The 18877-nt window shown below is 42.4% G+C and overlaps 1 protein-coding gene across 1 annotated transcript in view; it reads left to right on the top strand.

The window, feature by feature from the left end:
* The window catches only part of cacna2d2b (calcium channel, voltage-dependent, alpha 2/delta subunit 2b), a 64433-nt gene that overhangs the window by 37716 nt on the left and 7840 nt on the right, over nt 1–18877 (top strand). Inside the window, exons 12-31 of the mRNA XM_079807457.1 lie at nt 3839–3949; nt 4111–4189; nt 4358–4407; nt 5823–5912; nt 5994–6059; nt 6145–6219; nt 8034–8108; nt 8529–8600; nt 8781–8852; nt 11004–11065; nt 11142–11218; nt 11310–11370; nt 11449–11546; nt 15505–15595; nt 15669–15731; nt 16010–16113; nt 17507–17605; nt 18378–18469; nt 18579–18626; nt 18709–18780. Of these exons, the coding sequence (XP_079663583.1) occupies nt 3839–3949; nt 4111–4189; nt 4358–4407; nt 5823–5912; nt 5994–6059; nt 6145–6219; nt 8034–8108; nt 8529–8600; nt 8781–8852; nt 11004–11065; nt 11142–11218; nt 11310–11370; nt 11449–11546; nt 15505–15595; nt 15669–15731; nt 16010–16113; nt 17507–17605; nt 18378–18469; nt 18579–18626; nt 18709–18780 (1557 nt within the window). The remainder of the gene's footprint in view (nt 1–3838; nt 3950–4110; nt 4190–4357; nt 4408–5822; nt 5913–5993; nt 6060–6144; nt 6220–8033; nt 8109–8528; nt 8601–8780; nt 8853–11003; nt 11066–11141; nt 11219–11309; nt 11371–11448; nt 11547–15504; nt 15596–15668; nt 15732–16009; nt 16114–17506; nt 17606–18377; nt 18470–18578; nt 18627–18708; nt 18781–18877) is intronic.

The following is an 18877-nucleotide window of genomic DNA, read 5'->3' on the forward strand; positions in this document are numbered from 1 at the left end:
TGGATGGATGCACTTTTATGATGGATAAATGCACTTTTATGATGGATGGATGCACTTTTATGATGGATAAATGCACTTTTATGATGGATGGATGCACTTTTATGATGTATAAATGCACTTTTATGATGGATAGATGCACTTTTATGATGGATGGATGCACTTTTATGATGGATAGATGCAGTTTTATGATGGATAGATGCACTTTTATGATGGATAGATGCACTTTTATGATGGACAGATGCACTATTATGATGGATAGATGCACTTTTATGATGGATAGATGCACTTTTATGATGGATAGATGCACTTTTATGATGGACAGATGCACTTTTATGATGTATGGATGCACTTTTATGATGTATGGATGCACTTTTATGATGGATAGATGCACTTTTATGATGGATAAATGCACTTTTATGATGATAGATGCACTTTTATGATGGATAAATGCACTTTTATGATGGATAAATGCACTTTTATGATGATAGATGCACTTTTATGATGGATAGATGCACTTTTATGATGGATAGATGCACTTTTATGATGGACAGATGCAGTTTTATGATGGACAGATGCACTTTTATGATGTATGGATGCACTTTTATGATGGATAGATGCACTTTTATGATGGATAGATGCACTTTTATGATGGACAGATGCACTTTTATGATGGATAAATGCACTTTTATGATGGATGGATGCACTTTTATGATGGATGGATGCACTTTTATGATGGATAGATGCACTATTATGATGGATAAATGCACTTTTATGATGGATAAATGCACTTTTATGATGGATAAATGCACTTTTATGATGATAGATGCACTTTTATGATGGATAGATGCACTTTTATGATGGATAGATGCACTTTTATGATGGATAGATGCACTTTTATGATGGATAGATGCACTTTTATGATGGACAGATGCACTTTTATGATGGATAGATGCACTTTTATGATGGATAGATGCACTTTTATGATGGACAGATGCACTTTTATGATAGATAGATGCACTTTTATGATGGATAGATGCACTTTTATGATGGATAGATGCACTTTTATGATGGATAGATGCACTTTTATGATGGACAGATGCACTTTTATGATAGATAGATGCACTTTTATGATGGATAGATGCACTTTTATGATGGATAAATGCACTTTTATGATGGATGGATGCACTTTTATGATGGATAAATGCACTTTTATGATGGATGGATGCACTTTTATGATGGATGGATGCACTTTTATGATGGATGGATGCACTTTTATGATGGATAGATGCAGTTTTATGATGATAGATGCACTTTTATGATGGATAGATGCACTTTTATGATGGACAGATGCACTATTATGATGGATAGATGCACTTTTATGATGGATAGATGCACTTTTATGATGGATAGATGCACTTTTATTATGGACAGATGCAGTTTTATGATGGATAGATGCACTTTTATGATGTATGGATGCACTTTTATGATGGATAGATGCACTTTTATGATGGATAGATGCACTTTTATGATGGATAGATGCACTTTTATGATGGATAGATGCACTTATGATGGACAGATGCACTTTTATGATGGACAGATGCACTTTTATGATGGACAGATGCACTTTTATGATGGATGGATGCACTTTTATGATGGATAAATGCACTTTTATGATGGATGGATGCACTTTTATGATGGATGGATGCACTTTTATGATGGATAGATGCACTATTATGATGGATAAATGCACTTTTATGATGGATAAATGCACTTTTATGATGGATAGATGCACTTTTATGATGGATAAATGCACTTTTATGATGGATAAATGCACTTTTATGATGGATGGATGCACTTTTATGATGGATAAATGCACTTTTATGATGGATAAATGCACTTTTATGATGGATAGATGCACTTTTATGATGGATAGATGCACTTTTATGATGGATAGATGCACTTTTATGATAGATAGATGCACTTTTATGATGGACAGATGCACTTTTATGATAGATAGATGCACTTTTATGATAGATAGATGCACTTTTATGATGGATAGATGCACTTTTATGATGGATAAATGCACTTTTATGATGGATAAATGCACTTTTATGATGGATGGATGCACTTTTATGATGGATAAATGCACTTTTATGATGGATGGATGCACTTTTATGATGGATGGATGCACTTTTATGATGGATAAATGCACTTTTATGATGGATGGATGCACTTTTATGATGGATAAATGCACTTTTATGATGGATGGATGCACTTTTATGATGGATAAATGCACTTTTATGATGGATAGATGCACTTTTATGATGGATGGATGCACTTTTATGATGGATAGATGCAGTTTTATGATGGATAGATGCACTTTTATGATGGATAGATGCACTTTTATGATGGACAGATGCACTATTATGATGGATAGATGCACTTTTATGATGGATAGATGCACTTTTATGATGGATAGATGCACTTTTATGATGGACAGATGCACTTTTATGATGTATGGATGCACTTTTATGATGTATGGATGCACTTTTATGATGGATAGATGCACTTTTATGATGGATAGATGCACTTTTATGATGGACAGATGCAGTTTTATGATGGACGGATGCACCTTTATGATGGATGGATGCACTTTTATGATGGATAAATGCACTTTTATGATGGATGGATGCACTTTTATGATGGATAGATGCACTATTATGATGGATAAATGCACTTTTATGATGGATAAATGCACTTTTATGATGGATAAATGCACTTTTATGATGGATAGATGCACTATTATGATGGATAAATGCACTTTTATGATGATAGATGCACTTTTATGATGGATAGATGCACTATTATGATGGATAAATGCACTTTTATGATGGATAAATGCACTTTTATGATGGATAAATGCACTTTTATGATGATAGATGCACTTTTATGATGGATGGATGCACTTTTATGATGGATAAATGCACTTTTATGATGGATAAATGCACTTTTATGATGGATAGATGCACTTTTATGATGGATGGATGCACTTTTATGATGGATAGATGCACTTTTATGATGGATAGATGCACTTTTATGATGGACAGATGCAGTTTTATGATGGACAGATGCACTTTTATGATGGATGGATGCACTTTTATGATGGATAGATGCACTTTTATGATGGATAGATGCACTTTTATGATGGATAGATGCACTTTTATGATGGACAGATGCAGTTTTATGATGGACAGATGCACTTTTATGATGGATAGATGCACTATTATGATGGATAGATGCACTTTTATGATGGACAGATGCACTTTTATGATGGACAGATGCACTTTTATGATGTATGGATGCACTATTATGATGGACAGATGCACTTTTATGATGTATGGATGCACTATTATGATGGACAGATGCACTTTTATGATGTATGGATGCACTTTTATGGGCTTCAGATTTTGTGCTGCCATTATAAAGCTTGGATTATTAGGACATTATTAATATAACTCTGATTGTGTTCGTCTGACAGAAGAGTGTCACACACACCTGACCTGAGATGACTTGAGGGAGAGTAAATTATGGGATAATTTTCATTTTTGGGTGAACTAATCCTTTAAGTACTGGATCCAGAATATTTCTTTAACATACACACATTTTGCGGGAATTTAGACCAATGAGATTTCACTGTGGGCGGAGCTACCCAGCTTGATGCAACAGAAATACCAACCAGACGACGGCTCATTTGATTAAAGAGATGTGATGATTTATCGCTTGCTCTTTTAGTTCAGACACGTTATTCTAATCTTCTCTCTTCCTCGTTTTCACACAGAAGACGAATGTTCCTCGAGCCAACTGCAATAAAATCATCATGTTATTCACTGACGGAGGGGAGGACCGAGCTCAGGACATCTTTGAGCAGTACAACTGGCCCAATAAGACGGTCTGATCATCATATGATTTATGTCCTCATTCTGTGTTTCTGCTCTGCTGTTGTCTTCTGAACGTGCGTGTTCCTCATAATTAGCCCTTTCCTCCAGGGAAACGGCTTGTTTCCTGTCTAATTTGCCGGGGTAATTATGGGATATGTGATGGTCTCTGCAGGTCCGTGTGTTCACGTTCTCGGTGGGGCAGCACAATTATGATGTCACTCCGCTGCAGTGGATCGCATGTGCTAACAAGGGTGAGACATGAGCTCATTTGGAGGAGATTTTCCCTGTAAAATGCGCCTTTTTCCTGAAAAAACAAATATCTTCCCCCACTATGATGACATAAGTACAGTTATACAGCGATGCATGTTGAAATATACATTACATGTGACATCTCACGAAGTGTCTCTCTGTCTCGGCAGGATACTATTTTGAGATCCGCTCCATCTGTGCTATAAGGATTAACACCCAGGTGAGTTAACACACACACACACACACACACACACACACACACACACACACACACGTTTGTTTTTGTGAAATGTGAGGACATTCCATAGGCGTAATGGTTTTTATACCGTACAAACCGTATTTTCTATCCCCTTACACTGCCCCTAAACCTACCCATCACACACACACACACACACACACACACACACACACACACACACACACACACACACACTGCCCCGTCCCTAAACCTAGCCCTCACAGGAGACTGTGCAGTTCACTTTCTGTGAAAAAAAACTCATTCTGTGTGATTTATAAGCATTTTGAAAAGTGAGGACATGGGGAACGTCCTCATATTTCACCCTCTTTTTGTAATACCTATGTCATACCCATGTCATTATACACATTTGTGTCCTGATATTTCACGAAAACATGCCCACACACACACACACACACACACACACACACACACACACACACACACACACACACACTAATGTGTGCAGGTTCTCCTATTATGACTGGCAATATAAAATTAAACAATATTGTGAATGGTTTTATGATTTTAGTTAATGTCTCTAAAGACCAGAGGATATTTTTTCATGATTATTTAGTGTCTTTCAAATATGAGACACTTTAATAGTGTAATTAAAAATTTAGTAGCAAAAGCTAGTAAGTCTGATTCGTTTCTGTGAATTAGTTCAAAGTGTAGATTTAAAAATGAACTGATTTGTTTTGTGATGTGCTTCTCTCGCAGCTCACAAGTATATGAGAAACAAAACGCACATGATTCAAACTGATTCACATTTCAGCTGGTACATTTGATTAGTTTCAGTGAAAAAGTGATTCATAAGTGAGTTGTTTTGTACATACTTGCTTTACTCAAAAACTCACGTCAGAGACTCTTTAATAGTGCAATTCAAAATGATTCAGTTACGAACACATTTGAGTTGTAAAGTTGATTTAGTAAATCAGATTTGTAACGGATTTTATGCAATATATGTGCTTTACGCAAACATGTTCTTTGTTTCACAATTTGCAAATATGAGCGCAACAAGTTGTTTTAATTGTTTTATTAGTTTTATGCAATATGTGTGCGTCAAGTAAACTAATGTGTAACAAGTATGTGTATGTTTTGTTATAGTGGTGCGTCTGTAAAGTATTCACTTCGCTTCACTTTTCCCACATTCTGTTATCAAACTTCTTTCATGTGGTCATTATGGGGTATTGTTTGTAGAATTGAGGAACACAATGTGGAAAAAGTGAAGCGCTGTGAATACTTTCAGATGCACTGTAATAATTAAGGTTCCTCTGAATGGAAAAAATACATAATCGTAAAATCTTTATCATTTTCATTTTATTTGGCCAAATCACTCTTAATTCAAACACAAATGGTGGTATTTTCAGGAAGGTAAAATGCTTAAATGTGTGTCACAGGAATATCTGGACGTACTGGGCCGCCCCATGGTTCTGGCAGGCAGAATCGCCAAGCAGGTGCAATGGACCAACGTCTACCAGGATGCTCTGGTGAGAGCGGCTTCGACCCGCCTGCTGTCTGTGAAACATATGGGCCATATGATTGTGTATTATTGTCTGTTTGGCTAACAGGGTCTGGGGCTGGTGGTGACGGGGACGATGCCGGTGTTCAACCTCACCGTAGACGGAAACTCTCAGGTGACGCTCATTACTGAAGGACCATCACTCATGCGGAACATGCTGTCTGTGTGCGGACCGCTGACCTCAGTGTTTGTGTGTTCAGAATCAGCTGATTTTAGGGGTCATGGGGGTCGACGTTCATCTGGATGAGCTGAAGAGACTCACGCCACAGTACAAGGTGAAGGCTTTCACACTCCAAACCGCCCACTGTTGACTTCAGCTCTTCCCTGTTAGGGCCATTTCAGGATGTGTTTGTCTTAATAATAATAAAAACAAGGGTTAGATATTACCACATTCAATAGTTATTATATTTATTATATTATATTATATTATATTATATTATATTATATTATATTATATTATATTAATGATACATTCTGCTTGTCCATTCGATAAAAGTGTGTTGGCCTATGAGTAAATATTGTATAAAATAATTATTTAAAGCATTTAAAGGATTAGTTCACTTTTAAATAAACTTTTGCTGATCATTTACTCACCCTCATTTCATCCAAGATGTCCATGTCTTTCTTTCTGCAGTCGAAAAGAAATAAAGGTTTTGGATGAAAACAGTCCAGGGTTTTTCTCCATATAATGGACTTCAATGGGCTCCAAACGGTTCAAGGTCCAAATGACAGTTTCAGTGCAGCTTTAAACGACACCAGATGATGAATAAGGGTCTGATCTAGACAAACCATCAGTTTCTGAGAGAAACCCAGCAGTATTTATGATATTATTTTACCTCTTATCAGACGAACATGATCATCTCTGAGCTCCGCCATAACTTCCGGCAAGTGAGGTCAAATTAGATCATGGTCATAGATGTATCGATAGTAGATGCATCTACGTATACATCTATGACCATGATCTAATTTGACTTCACTTGCCGGAAGTTATGTCTGAGATCAGAGATGATCACGTTCGTCTGTTAAGAGGTAAAATAATAGCATAAATACTGCTGGGTTTCTCTCAGAAACTGATGGTTTGGCTAGATCAGACCCTTATTCATCATCTGGTGTCGTTTAAAGCTGCACTGAAACTGTCATTTGGACCTTGAGCCGTTTGGAGCCCATTGAAGTCCATTATATGGAGAAAAACCCTGGACTGTTTTCATCCAAAACCTTCATTTCTTTTCGACTGCAAAAAGAAAGACATGGACATCTTGAATGACATGAGGGTGAGTAAATGATCAGCAAAAGTTTATTTAAAAGTGAACTAATCCTTTAATATTGGCAATTTTGTGTATGTCTCATTTGCTATTGTTGATTTATATCCTACACCGATGAGCCAAAACATTATGATCTGCTGTTGGTCCTCCGTGTGCAGCTAAAGCCGAGGCATGGACTCTATGAGGATCGGGATCGAGGCTGTTGGTCCAGCACATCCCACTGATGCTCAACTCTTCATTGTGTTCCTCAATCCATTCCTGAGCGGTGTGTGCCATGTGGCAGGGTGTATTATCCTGCTCAAAGAGCCACTTCCACCAGGGACACCCTGTCATGAAGGGGTGCATCTAGTCTGCAACAATATTTAGGGAGTTGCACATGTAAAATTTATGTCCACATGAATAGTTGGACCTTTCCCAGCAGAACATTTCCCAGAGCATCGCACCAGGTGACCTTCTTCCACTGCCTCCCAGTTTGTGGTTTGTCCCTCCTTGGTCCTGTCGGTATATTCTGACCACTGCTGACCAGGAGTAACACACAAGCCTCGCCGTTTCAGAGATGCTCTGACCGTAACAATCTGGCCCTTGTCAAAGTCGCTCAGATCTTTATTCTCAACACACTGATGACAAGAAATGATGGTTTACTTACCATCGAATCTACCAGACCCTAATGTGGCCTTCTTAGATGATCAACAGTGTTCACTTCACCTGTGACTGCTCATAATGTTTTGGCTCATCTGTGTATCCGGTTTCGTGCTAGTCGTTTATCCCTCCACTATGAGAAACAGGAAACATCCTCACAGACTGTTTTTCTCCTTCTCTGTGTGTAGCTGGGAGCAAACGGATACATCTTCGCCATTGACCCGAACGGATACGTGCTCATGCACCCGAACCTGCAGCCTCGAGTGAGACTCTGACCGTCTGATGCACACACACACGACCAAACAATCACACTCATCTGTGTTTTAGCATTTCATTTTCATGAGCAAAATGTCCCAACAGCCCATTTGTGTATTATTTTTGGGGATGTAATATGACCTCTGTCTCTTTTTGTGAGATTTGTCATGTTTGTGAGTTTTTATTTTAATTTTTTCCATTTTAGTTTGAGTTAAAGTTTGAGTTATTTTGTTGTCCGTTCTTGTCATTTTTATTATTTATTTTGAATATGCCTGTATAGTTTTGTTAACCCTAACTAAGTAAAAATAGAAATGTTGCTGAACTGAAAAACTAGATGAAATCAGTTACCGTTAATTTGACGTGTTTGAATGGTTTTAGTTGTAGTTAACGATAATAACCCTGTTTTCCTGATGTTTGTCTCCCTGCAGGAAGAGGATTTGCCGGAGCCGGTGACGCTGGACTTCCTGGATGCAGAAGTAGAAGACAGCAGCAAACAGGAGGTGCATCTGCACTCACTGTCCTCGAATCAACTCTCTCTCTGCTGGTCATAATACATCAATCATTGTTTTTGATGTGGGCGGCACGGGCACACTCACTTCATGTGTTAAATATGCGTTTGGCTGATCATTTATGTTAAATCAGCAGTCATGGATAATGTTCTGCTTTTCTTCCTTTTACAGATTCGTCGGCAAATGATTGATGGGCGATCGGGAGAGATGACGATCAAAACTTTAATTAAATCATTGGACGAGGCAAGTGTGTGTGTGATTAATGTGTCAGATGAAACTAGGACATGTGTGATATCTGGGACATGACTTTCTATAAATGGCTCAACATTACAGATTCAGATTTCAGATGTACATTTCTATGATGCCCTAAACGATGTCATTAATTAGCTGCATCCCAATTTGCATAATTGCCTTATGGCCCAAATATGCAATTTAAGTATATACTTCACTACTAATGTTAAAGTGCATGCTTTTGAGCCTGTAGTAAAAGGACGTCTTAAAACCACAAATCGCTTTATTTGAAACTTTTAGAATCTAGAAGTTTTTTCATTGTTAAAATCAATTTGAAATATTTCAATTTTATACGGAGCCTCCAAAAGAAAAGGGTAAAAAATTCAATGCTTTTGCCTTCTCTTGCAAAGTTTTTGCGTTCCCCCGATACATTTTGCGATTGCTTGCCAAAAATGAGCATTCTCCTGAGAAAATGTGTTCACTCACTAACGCTTCTCATTCGCTCTCAAAAACTGCGTTCCCCCAAGAAACTTGTGAACGCTCGCAAAAATTGTGCATTTCCCTGAGAAGTGTTGCGATTGATGGCAGAAATGTAGCATTCCCGAGAAACTTTGTTTGCACGCAAAACCTTTGAATTTTCATTTGCAAAACCTGTGTTCGCCTGAGAAACTTTGCATTCGCTCACAAAACAACGTGAAAGTTTTGCAACAGAACATAAAGTTTCTCAGTGAAATGCAAACATTTTTAGAGTGAATGACACATTTCTTGGGAATGCAAAACATTTACTAATAACTCATTTACTAATAAAAACGTGGATGTATACTTCAGAAATCCATTAGAAGTAGTGTGCAGTACACACTATTTAAGTGCACTACTATTTGAGACGTATGGAATGGCTAGAAATGACCAAGAGCTTTGTTTTGAAATCTAGCAAGAATGCCGCAGATTGGAAGAGATGTGTGCAACTCTCTGCTACTTCTTAGTAAACGCCATCAGTACACCGTTAAAAACCTCACATTAAAGGGGTCATGAACTGGCTTTTTTAATTTTTTTATACTGTTGTCTGAAGTCAACTTATGGCGTTTATGTGGTTTTTACATTCAAAAACATCATAATGAATAAGTAATAGGCTATTTTCTGCCTTGGTTTTGAGGCTCTCTGAGAAACACTAGGATTTGATGGGCGTGCCGAACTGAAGACTTGGAAGTAAACGCCCACGGCTAGGATTGGATAACATTTGCATATTTAATGAGCTTCAGCTACCGTCTGTCCCAGGAATCGTCTAGGCTAGGGGAAATGCTCAGAGAACTAGCAAAATATCAAACAAACACTAAATCACACACACACACACACACACACACACTCACGCGGGGACACACACACTCGCGGACATACACACACGCGCTTACACACACTCTCGCTCGCGCGAACACACACATTACGTTACAACAAGTCTCTCCTGTGACTGGATAGACACGTAGGCCTACACATTATCAATACACAATCACATATCAAACGATCTGTAATGCAATACTATCACGTATAAAAAAAACATGTTTTACTCACATAAGTGTGCTGCACCATTCCTGTCGGGTCCAATATAGATGGAACAGCATTGTGTTTCAATCTCAATATGTTTGCAAATCCAGTGTCAACCTGTGCCTTGTTTTCAAATGATTCCGCGGTGAAATGAAGCGAACACACGTACACAGTCTTCCCCACGTGAGCTGGAACTTCATTAAAAATAAAGTTCAACCACATATTCCTAATATTAGGATCCAAAGGAAGCTTGTGCAGCGACTGTGTTCTTCCACAACCAGGAATAGCAAGAGCTCGTCATATATTCTCGGCGTGTTTATTGCTGACCGCTGGCAATCCGAGCATCTCCATGAGTCGGTGGGCGGAGCTACTGAATTACACCTGCTTATTCTTCTGTAGAGGCGGTGTTTCGTCGCACGATGACGGAAGGGTGAAGCACAAGATTGTTTTCAGGCTCTGGTGTCTATAAAAGCTTTTCTTTGACTAACAAGAAAGTTTTCAGCTCTGAAACTTACAGGATATTCTTATATTTGCCCTGACCTCTTATATATCAAAAGCTCAAGGGAAAGTTGATTTCTCAATTCATCACCTCTTTAAAATGTCTGATAATTGTTTTTCTTGCAGCGCTACATTGATGAGGTCATACGGATGTACTCCTGGACACCGATTAATGACACCGATTACAGGTATGAGGCGATTCAGCTGCTCTGACTGAACAGTTCAACATTCTGAACTCTTGTTTTCATGTGTCGCCCCCTGCAGTCTGGGTCTGGTACTTCCTCCCTACAGTGAATATTACATCCAGGCGGATCTCAGCGATGTCATGCTACAGCTGCAGTGTGAGTGCTTCAGTTAACACGGATGATGTCTCGTGTGAGATTACTGATCCTGATGTTTCATCCTCTATCCTCTCTCCTGCCCTTCTCTCAGATTTACAGTCTCTGCTGCCCAACTCTTTTGAGTCTGCTGGTCATGTGTTTCTGGCCCCCAGGTTTGTGCACATAGATCCATTATGTTAGATATTATAGTGTAGACGTATGGGTTCACGACTCTCTCTCTGTATCTGTAGAGAATACTGTAAGCGTCTGCAGTTGGCTGAGAATAACACACAGTTCCTGGCGAACTTCCTGTCTCTGATGGTGGAGATTTCCCCTGAATCTGAAGACTGTGAGTAACCTCCAGACCAGAGGATTATTACATATTACAGCACTTATTATTCAACATTACAGATCTATAATCAAATAGGATGGCAACAGTTATATTTGTTTGTTCTCTGATAATTAAATATTACAAAATTGATTAATAAATATTACAGCATTGTTTACTAAATATACAGCTCTTATAAATATTACAGTAATTATCAAAGGTGGGGTAAGTGGTATTTCAAAACTGCTTTAGAAAAGTGTCTCAGGCCGAGTACCAAAACAAACTTGTAGCCAATCAGCAGTTAGGGGCGTGTCTACTAATGACGGGGAGAAGAGAGCGCTCAGTGCACGACATTATTCAAAACACACGACACAGGACGGACATTAGCCAAGCTCGAGAAGAACTCGGGGAGAACTCGGGGAGAACTCGGGGAGAACTCGAGGAGAACTCGGGGAGAACTCGAGGAGAACTCGAGGAGAACTCGAGGAGAACTCGGGGAGAACTCGGGGAGAACTCGAGGAGAACTCGGGGAGAACTCGGGGAGAACTCGGGGAGAACTCGGGGAGAACTCGAGGAGAACTCGGGGAGAACTCGAGGAGAACTCGGGGAGAACTCGAGGAGAACTCGAGGAGAACTCGGGGAGAACTCGGGGAGAACTCGAGGAGAACTCGAGGAGAACTCGGGGAGAACTCTGGGAGAACTCTGGGAGAACTCGGAGAGAACTCGGGGGGGGGGGGGGACTCGGGGAGAACTCGGGGGGGGGGGGGGGGGGGACTCGAGGAGAACTCGGGGAGAACTCGAGGAGAATTCGGGGAGAACTCGAGGAGAACTCGAGGAGGACTCGGGGAGAATTCGGGGAGAACTCTGGGAGAACTCTGGGAGAACTCGAGGAGAACCCGGGGAGAACCCGGGGAGAACTCGAGGAGAACTCGAGGAGAACCCAGGGAGAACTCGAGGAGAACTCTGGGAGAACTCTGGGAGAACTCGAGGAGAACTCTGGGAGAACTCGAGGAGAACCCGGGGAGAACTCGAGGAGAACTCTGGGAGAACTCGAGGAGAACCCGGGGAGAACTCGAGGAGAACTCTGGGAGAACTCGAGGAGAACTCGAGGAGAACTCGGGGAGAACTCGAGGAGAACTCGAGGAAAACTGGGGAGAACTCGAGGAGAACTCGAGGAAAACTGGGGAGAACTCGAGGAGAACTCTGGGAGAACTCTGGGAGAACTCGAGGAGAACTTGGAGAGAACTCGGGGAGAACTCGAGGAGAACTCGTGGAGAACTCGGGGAGAACTCGGGGAGAACTCGAGGAGAACTCGTGGAGAACTCGGGGAGAACTCGAGGAGAACTCGGGAGAACTCGAGGAGAACTCGAGGAGAACTTGGAGAGAACTCGGGGAGAACTCGGGGGGGGGGGGGGGACTCGGGGAGAACTCGAGGAGAACTCGAGGAGAACTCGGGGAGAACTCTGGGAGAACTCGGGGAGAACTCGAGGAGAACTTGGAGAGAACTCGGGGAGAACTCGAGGAGAACTCGAGGAGAACTTGGAGAGAACTCGGGGAGAACTCGAGGAGAACTCGAGGAGAACTTGGAGAGAACTCGGGGAGAACTCGGAGAGAAATCGGAGCGAACTCGGGGAGAACTCGAGGAGAATTCGGGGAGAACTCAAGGAGAACTCGGGGAGAACTCGGTGAGAAATCGGAGAGAACTCGAGGAGAACTCGGGGAGAACTCGGGGAGAACTCGAGGAGAACTCGGGTAGAACTCGAGGAGAATTCGGGGAGAACTCGAGGAGAATTCGGGGAGAACTCGAGGAGAATTCGAGGAGAACTCGGAGAGAACTCGGAGAGAACTCGGGGAGAACTCGAGGAGAACTCGAGGAGAACTCGGGTAGAACTCGAGGAGAATTCGGGGAGAACTCGAGGAGAATTCGGGGAGAACTCGAGGAGAATTCGGGGAGAACTTGAGGAGAACTCGGGGAGAACTCGGGGAGAATTCGGGGAGAACCCGGGGAGAACTCGAGGAGAACTTGGAGAGAACTCGGGGAGAACTCGGGGAGAACTCGGGGAGAACTCGAGGAGAACTCGGAGAGAACTCGGGAAGAACTCGAGGAGAACTCGAGGAGAACTTGGAGAGAACTCTGGGAGAACTCGGAGAGAAATCGGAGCGAACTCGGGGAGAACTCGAGGAGAATTCGTGGAGAACTCGAGGAGAACTCGGGGAGAACTCGGGGAGAACTCGGGGAGAACTCAGAACTCGGAGAGAACTCGGGAGAACTCGGGGAGAACTCGGGAGAACTCGGGGAGAACTCGGGAGAACTCGGGGAGAACTCGGGGAGAACTCGGGGAGAACTCGAGGAGAACTCGAGGAGAACTCGAGGAGAACTCGGGGAGAATTTGGGGAGAACTCGGGGAGAACTCGGGGAAGACTCGGGGAGAACTCGAGGAGAGAACTCGGAGAGAACTCGGGGAGAACTCGAGGAGAACTCGAGGAGAACTCGGGGAGAACTCGGGAGAACTCGAGGAGAACTCGGGAGAACTCGAGGAGAACTCGGGGAGAACTCGAGGAGAACTCGGAGAGAACTCGGGGAGAACTCGAGAAGAACTCGGGGAGAACTCGAGGAGAACTCGAGGAGAACTCGGGGAGAACTCGGGGAGAACTCGGGAGAACTCGGGGAGAACTCGGGAGAACTCGGGGAGAACTCGGGAGAACTCGAGGAGAACCCGGGGAGAACTCGGGGAGAACTCGGGAGAACTCGAGGAGAACCCGGGGAGAACTTGAGGAGAACTCGGGAGAACTCGGGGAGAACTCGGAGAGAACTCGTGGAGAACTCGGGAGAACTCGGGGAGAACTCGGGAGAACCCGGGGAGAACTCGGGAGAACCCGGGGAGAACTCGAGGAGAACTCGGGAGAACTCGGGGAGAACTCGGAGAGAACTCGAGGAGAACCCGGGGAGAACTTGAGGAGAACTCGGGAGAACTCGGGGAGAACTCGGAGAGAACTCGTGGAGAACTCGGGAGAACTCGGGGAGAACTCGGAGAGAACTCGTGGAGAACTCGGGAGAACTCGGGGAGAACTCGGGAGAACTCGGGAGAACCCGGGGAGAACTCGAGGAGAACTCGGGAGAACTCGGAGAGAACTCGGGAGAACTCGAGGAGAGAACTCGGGGAGAACTCGGGAGAACTCGAGGAGAACCCGTATAAGCCTGGAACGTCTAAACCTCCTCATTGTGTGTTTCAAGCGTCAGCTCTCAAAGTGTGTCCGAGAGTAAGATAATAAACTCCTGATATATGTTTGTTTTCATTGGTTCCTCTTTTCGTGATTGATATAACCCTCTAATCTTGTCATAACTGTAATGTTTTGGTTATTTGGACTGTCGTGCTCGTGCTCGAGTTGTTCATGAGAACTGTATTTGTGTTTTTGGGACGTAAGGGATGACTTTTTCACTGAACATTTGACCTGGTTACCATAGTAACACACATTGCTTTCACTTATTGAAGTTTGTTTTGGTGATTTGAAATCTAGATTGGTTACCAGAAAGCACTAACCCCACCTTTAATGAGTATTACAGCGTTAATTACTAAATATACAGTTCTGATAAATATATAAATATTGATAAATAAATATTACAGTTCTAATTAAATAGAATATATTAGATTCAATTAAATATATTATACTATATTGATTAATACATATTGATTTCTAAATATTACAGCTAATGACTACATAATTACTTAATATTAAAGCTGGCATTGTTTACTAAATATGATCTGATATTACACAGCTGATTATTATATTACAGCACCCATAATGAGAAAGAAGTATTATATTTGCAATAACTAATTACAACAGCCATAATTAAATAATAAATCCTCACGAACTAAAAGTCATAAAGCAGGATTTGATATTTTCTGGTCATCTGAAATGTGAAGGCTTTGTGTCCACCCGTGAGAATCTCCTAATCTCATGTTCTAACTGTGTTCAGGTGATCAGGGACTCATTCATAACCTGATCTTGGATTCGATGATCCTCTGGCAGCTCGCCACACGCGTTTGGCAGAACAAAGACCTGAACACGTGAGATCTGTCACAGTCTGTTGATTTCCTCGGAGTTGTTTCAGCTGTTCATGGGATCTTCTGATATCTGCAGGTACGGCTTCCTGGCGCTGTTTGCGTCCACCAATGGAGGCGTCACACGCGTTTACCCCAACACGTGAGTGACTCCCCTGCTGCTATTCTAATGTCATGACAACTACTAGAAGCTTCATGATAATGTGTGTGTGTGTGTGTGTGTGTGTGTGTGTGTGTGTGTGTGTGTGTGTGTGTGTGTGTGTGTGTGTGTGTGTGTGTGTGTGTGTGTGTGTGTGTGTGTGTGTGTGTGTGTGTGTGTGTGTGTGTGTGTGTGTGTGTGTGTGTGTGTGTGTGTGTGTGTGTGTGTGTGTGTGTGTGTGTGTGTGTGTGTGTGTGTGTGTGTGTGTGTGTGTGTTTCAGGGCTGCTGAATCATGGGATGAGGACCCCGAGCCTCTGAACTCAAACTTCTATCGTCGCAGTCTGGACAACAGAGGCTACATCTTCAGAGCGCCCACACGGACCTGTGAGCCCAACACACACACACACACACACACACCAGACCAATCAATCAATCTATAATCATATCAGTTTAGCTGTCAAAGAGCCAGACCAATCAATCAATTTATTTATTTAACAGGGACCATGCACAACACAAATGTTGTGCCAGAGTTAGCTAAATATATCATTTGCATCTGTTGTCCCACAGATCAATCAACCAGTCAACCAGTCAACCAGTCTATCTATCCATCTATCCATCTATCCATCTATCCATCTATCCATCTATCTATCTATCCATCTATCCATCTAAAATATCTGCTGCAAAATAGACTGGTATCTACAGTTTCTACAAAACTATATTTGAACTGTCATATTACATGAAGTAGAAACATTATGAATGAAAATGGCTTGACACTTGCTTTAACATTGTATTGGAGAAAATACGGTTAAATAATGCAGTTGTCAGTACACGTCAGGCTTTTCTTGCGATATTATTGCCGCCCGTCATGTGTACAGATCCTTTTCATACATGAGACGCGCTTTCAAACCCTTACACACAAGTGGTTGCCGCGGACGCGGTAACGAACAACAATACTGTTACGTGCTGGTGTATATAGTCTAACTTATTTGAGGAAATCTGTTTATAATAGGCTTTTAGGTCTGAACTTATTGGTGCTGCTGGGCTGATTCAGTGAATTTGAATGAAAATACATCGTATGTACATCAGATATCTGATCTATTTTTAGTTGCATTCAGTATAATGATTTGACTGTTCATAGATTAGGTCAGTTCTCTTGCGCTGCTGCTTCACTAGCATCGATGGCATCGGGAGTTAACGCAGTTTGAGCTGCGGCTCACATTGATAAGGCTCTGGGTCTGTGTCTACAGACAATTCACCCTCCTCCACTTCAGGTGAAGGTGGAGAATGAGCGCTCTGTTGCAAAGCTGGCATCACTCCAGTCATTCTCCATCTCTGCGACTCGCGAGTCTGACAGCTGTCAATCAACCCGTCACTGCGGGTCTCAGGTGCACGCCCTCTGCTCAGCCCCGCCCTCGGTTCATCCCCTCTGTCTCCGCTGGGCTCCGCCCACTTTTACAGCATTTTTCAAAATTTTCCAGTGGGTGGAGTTAAGCTCTGAGCAGGGGTTTAGTTACCCTTTAAAATGTGACATATTTCTGACCATAAGGATGTTAAGGAAAAAATTAAAGTTGGGCGAGTCTTATGCTTTACAAATGGATCAGATGGTGAGACATGGGCCCTTCACACCAGTTTCAGGAGCTGATTATGGAGACATTAATGCGCAATAAAATCAGAAACATTTGTTAAGACACTAAATTAAGTCCTGTTGACTTCACACATTAGTGTGGCTAATGTTCAGCCCTGTATGAATGTTTTAATGACTGATGTTTGTGTCTAGCGATGGACGATCTGCTGCTCTCAGAGAACGGCACTCTGGGGATTCTGGTCACCACCGCAGTGGAGGTCGTGATCGGAGGCAAAACCATGAAGCCTGCTGGTGTGTGAGCAGACATTTGACACAAAGCTGATAAACCCTTACTGTGCGTTCACACCGCCGCCGGCGAGAGCGTCAAAGTGGCCGGAAGTCATTCATTCTCAATGGGAGCCCGGCGGCGAGCTCCGGCGAGAGCGGCGCGGCGCGTCTTGGACGATTTGGGCGTCAAGGAGAGTTGAAGTCAGGTCAACTTTATGGTAATGAGCTATGACGCGGTTCGGCGGCAGCCGGCGGCAACCAATGGGAATGTAGTAGTGCTCCGCTTGAGATGATTCTAGAGAACGCAGCGCTGTAAACTTCGGTTCCTACCACATTAGTTCCCAAGCAAAATAGAGGAGGTTGATCACTGCTGGTGCGGCGGGTTTGATAAGAAGACGTGCAACATTATTTATCCACCACACAAATGGCTTTTAATTGGTTTATTTCGTTAGCAAACATGTAACTATAATTAAGTTCTTTTCATCGATCTGCTTTTTTTAAACTTTCACATTTAAATGATTTCATGAGGTTATATTATACGGTTATACCCTACTTGTGGTCAGTCAGCACAAATGCCGGTCAACATGAATGTTTGCTTTGCAGCCCCTTTAAATGCCGTTTCAAAAAAGACCAAGCATTCGATCTACGTCAGAGCGGCAGCGCGTCCACGAATCTTTCTACAGCGTCGATGGCAGGGCGGCCAGAGCGAAGTTTGACGCTCTGCCGGCGGCGGTGTGAACGCACAGTTACGCAGGAGTTAGAGTCTGACCGTCCTCATCGTGTGTCCCTGTTTTAGTGGTCGGAGTTAAGCTGGATTTAGAGGCCTGGGTCGACAAGTTCAAGATCCTCGCCAGCAACGTATCAGACAGCAGACAGTCAGCACATAAGGTAGGATTTTCTGGAGGAGTTATGGAAGAAGTCAGCCCTCCGACATTATGTTCATGTGTACTGGCATGAGTGTGGTGAGATGTTGTAACTTCCTGTTTGTGTTGTGCAGTGCGGCCCGTCCAGATCCTGTGAGATGGACTGTGAAGTGAACAGCGACGTGAGAACCTCACACTCTAGCTCTACACATCATCTCTGCTGGACACCGGTTGCTTGACGGAGTTTATGAATGTGTGTTTCAGGATTTACTGTGTTACCTGATCGATGATGGCGGTTTCCTGGTGATGTCCAATCAGAGAGATCACTGGAAAAAGGTGCTCCAAAACACCAACATAATGTTTATATAGTCACATCAAATCTAATTATAACTATTAATCAAAAATGTTTGTTAGGGCTATATGTTTATTATAT

Source organism: Gobio gobio (assembly GCF_949357685.1).
Source record: "Gobio gobio genome assembly, chromosome: 24".
Classification (NCBI taxonomy): Eukaryota; Metazoa; Chordata; class Actinopteri; order Cypriniformes; family Gobionidae; genus Gobio; species Gobio gobio.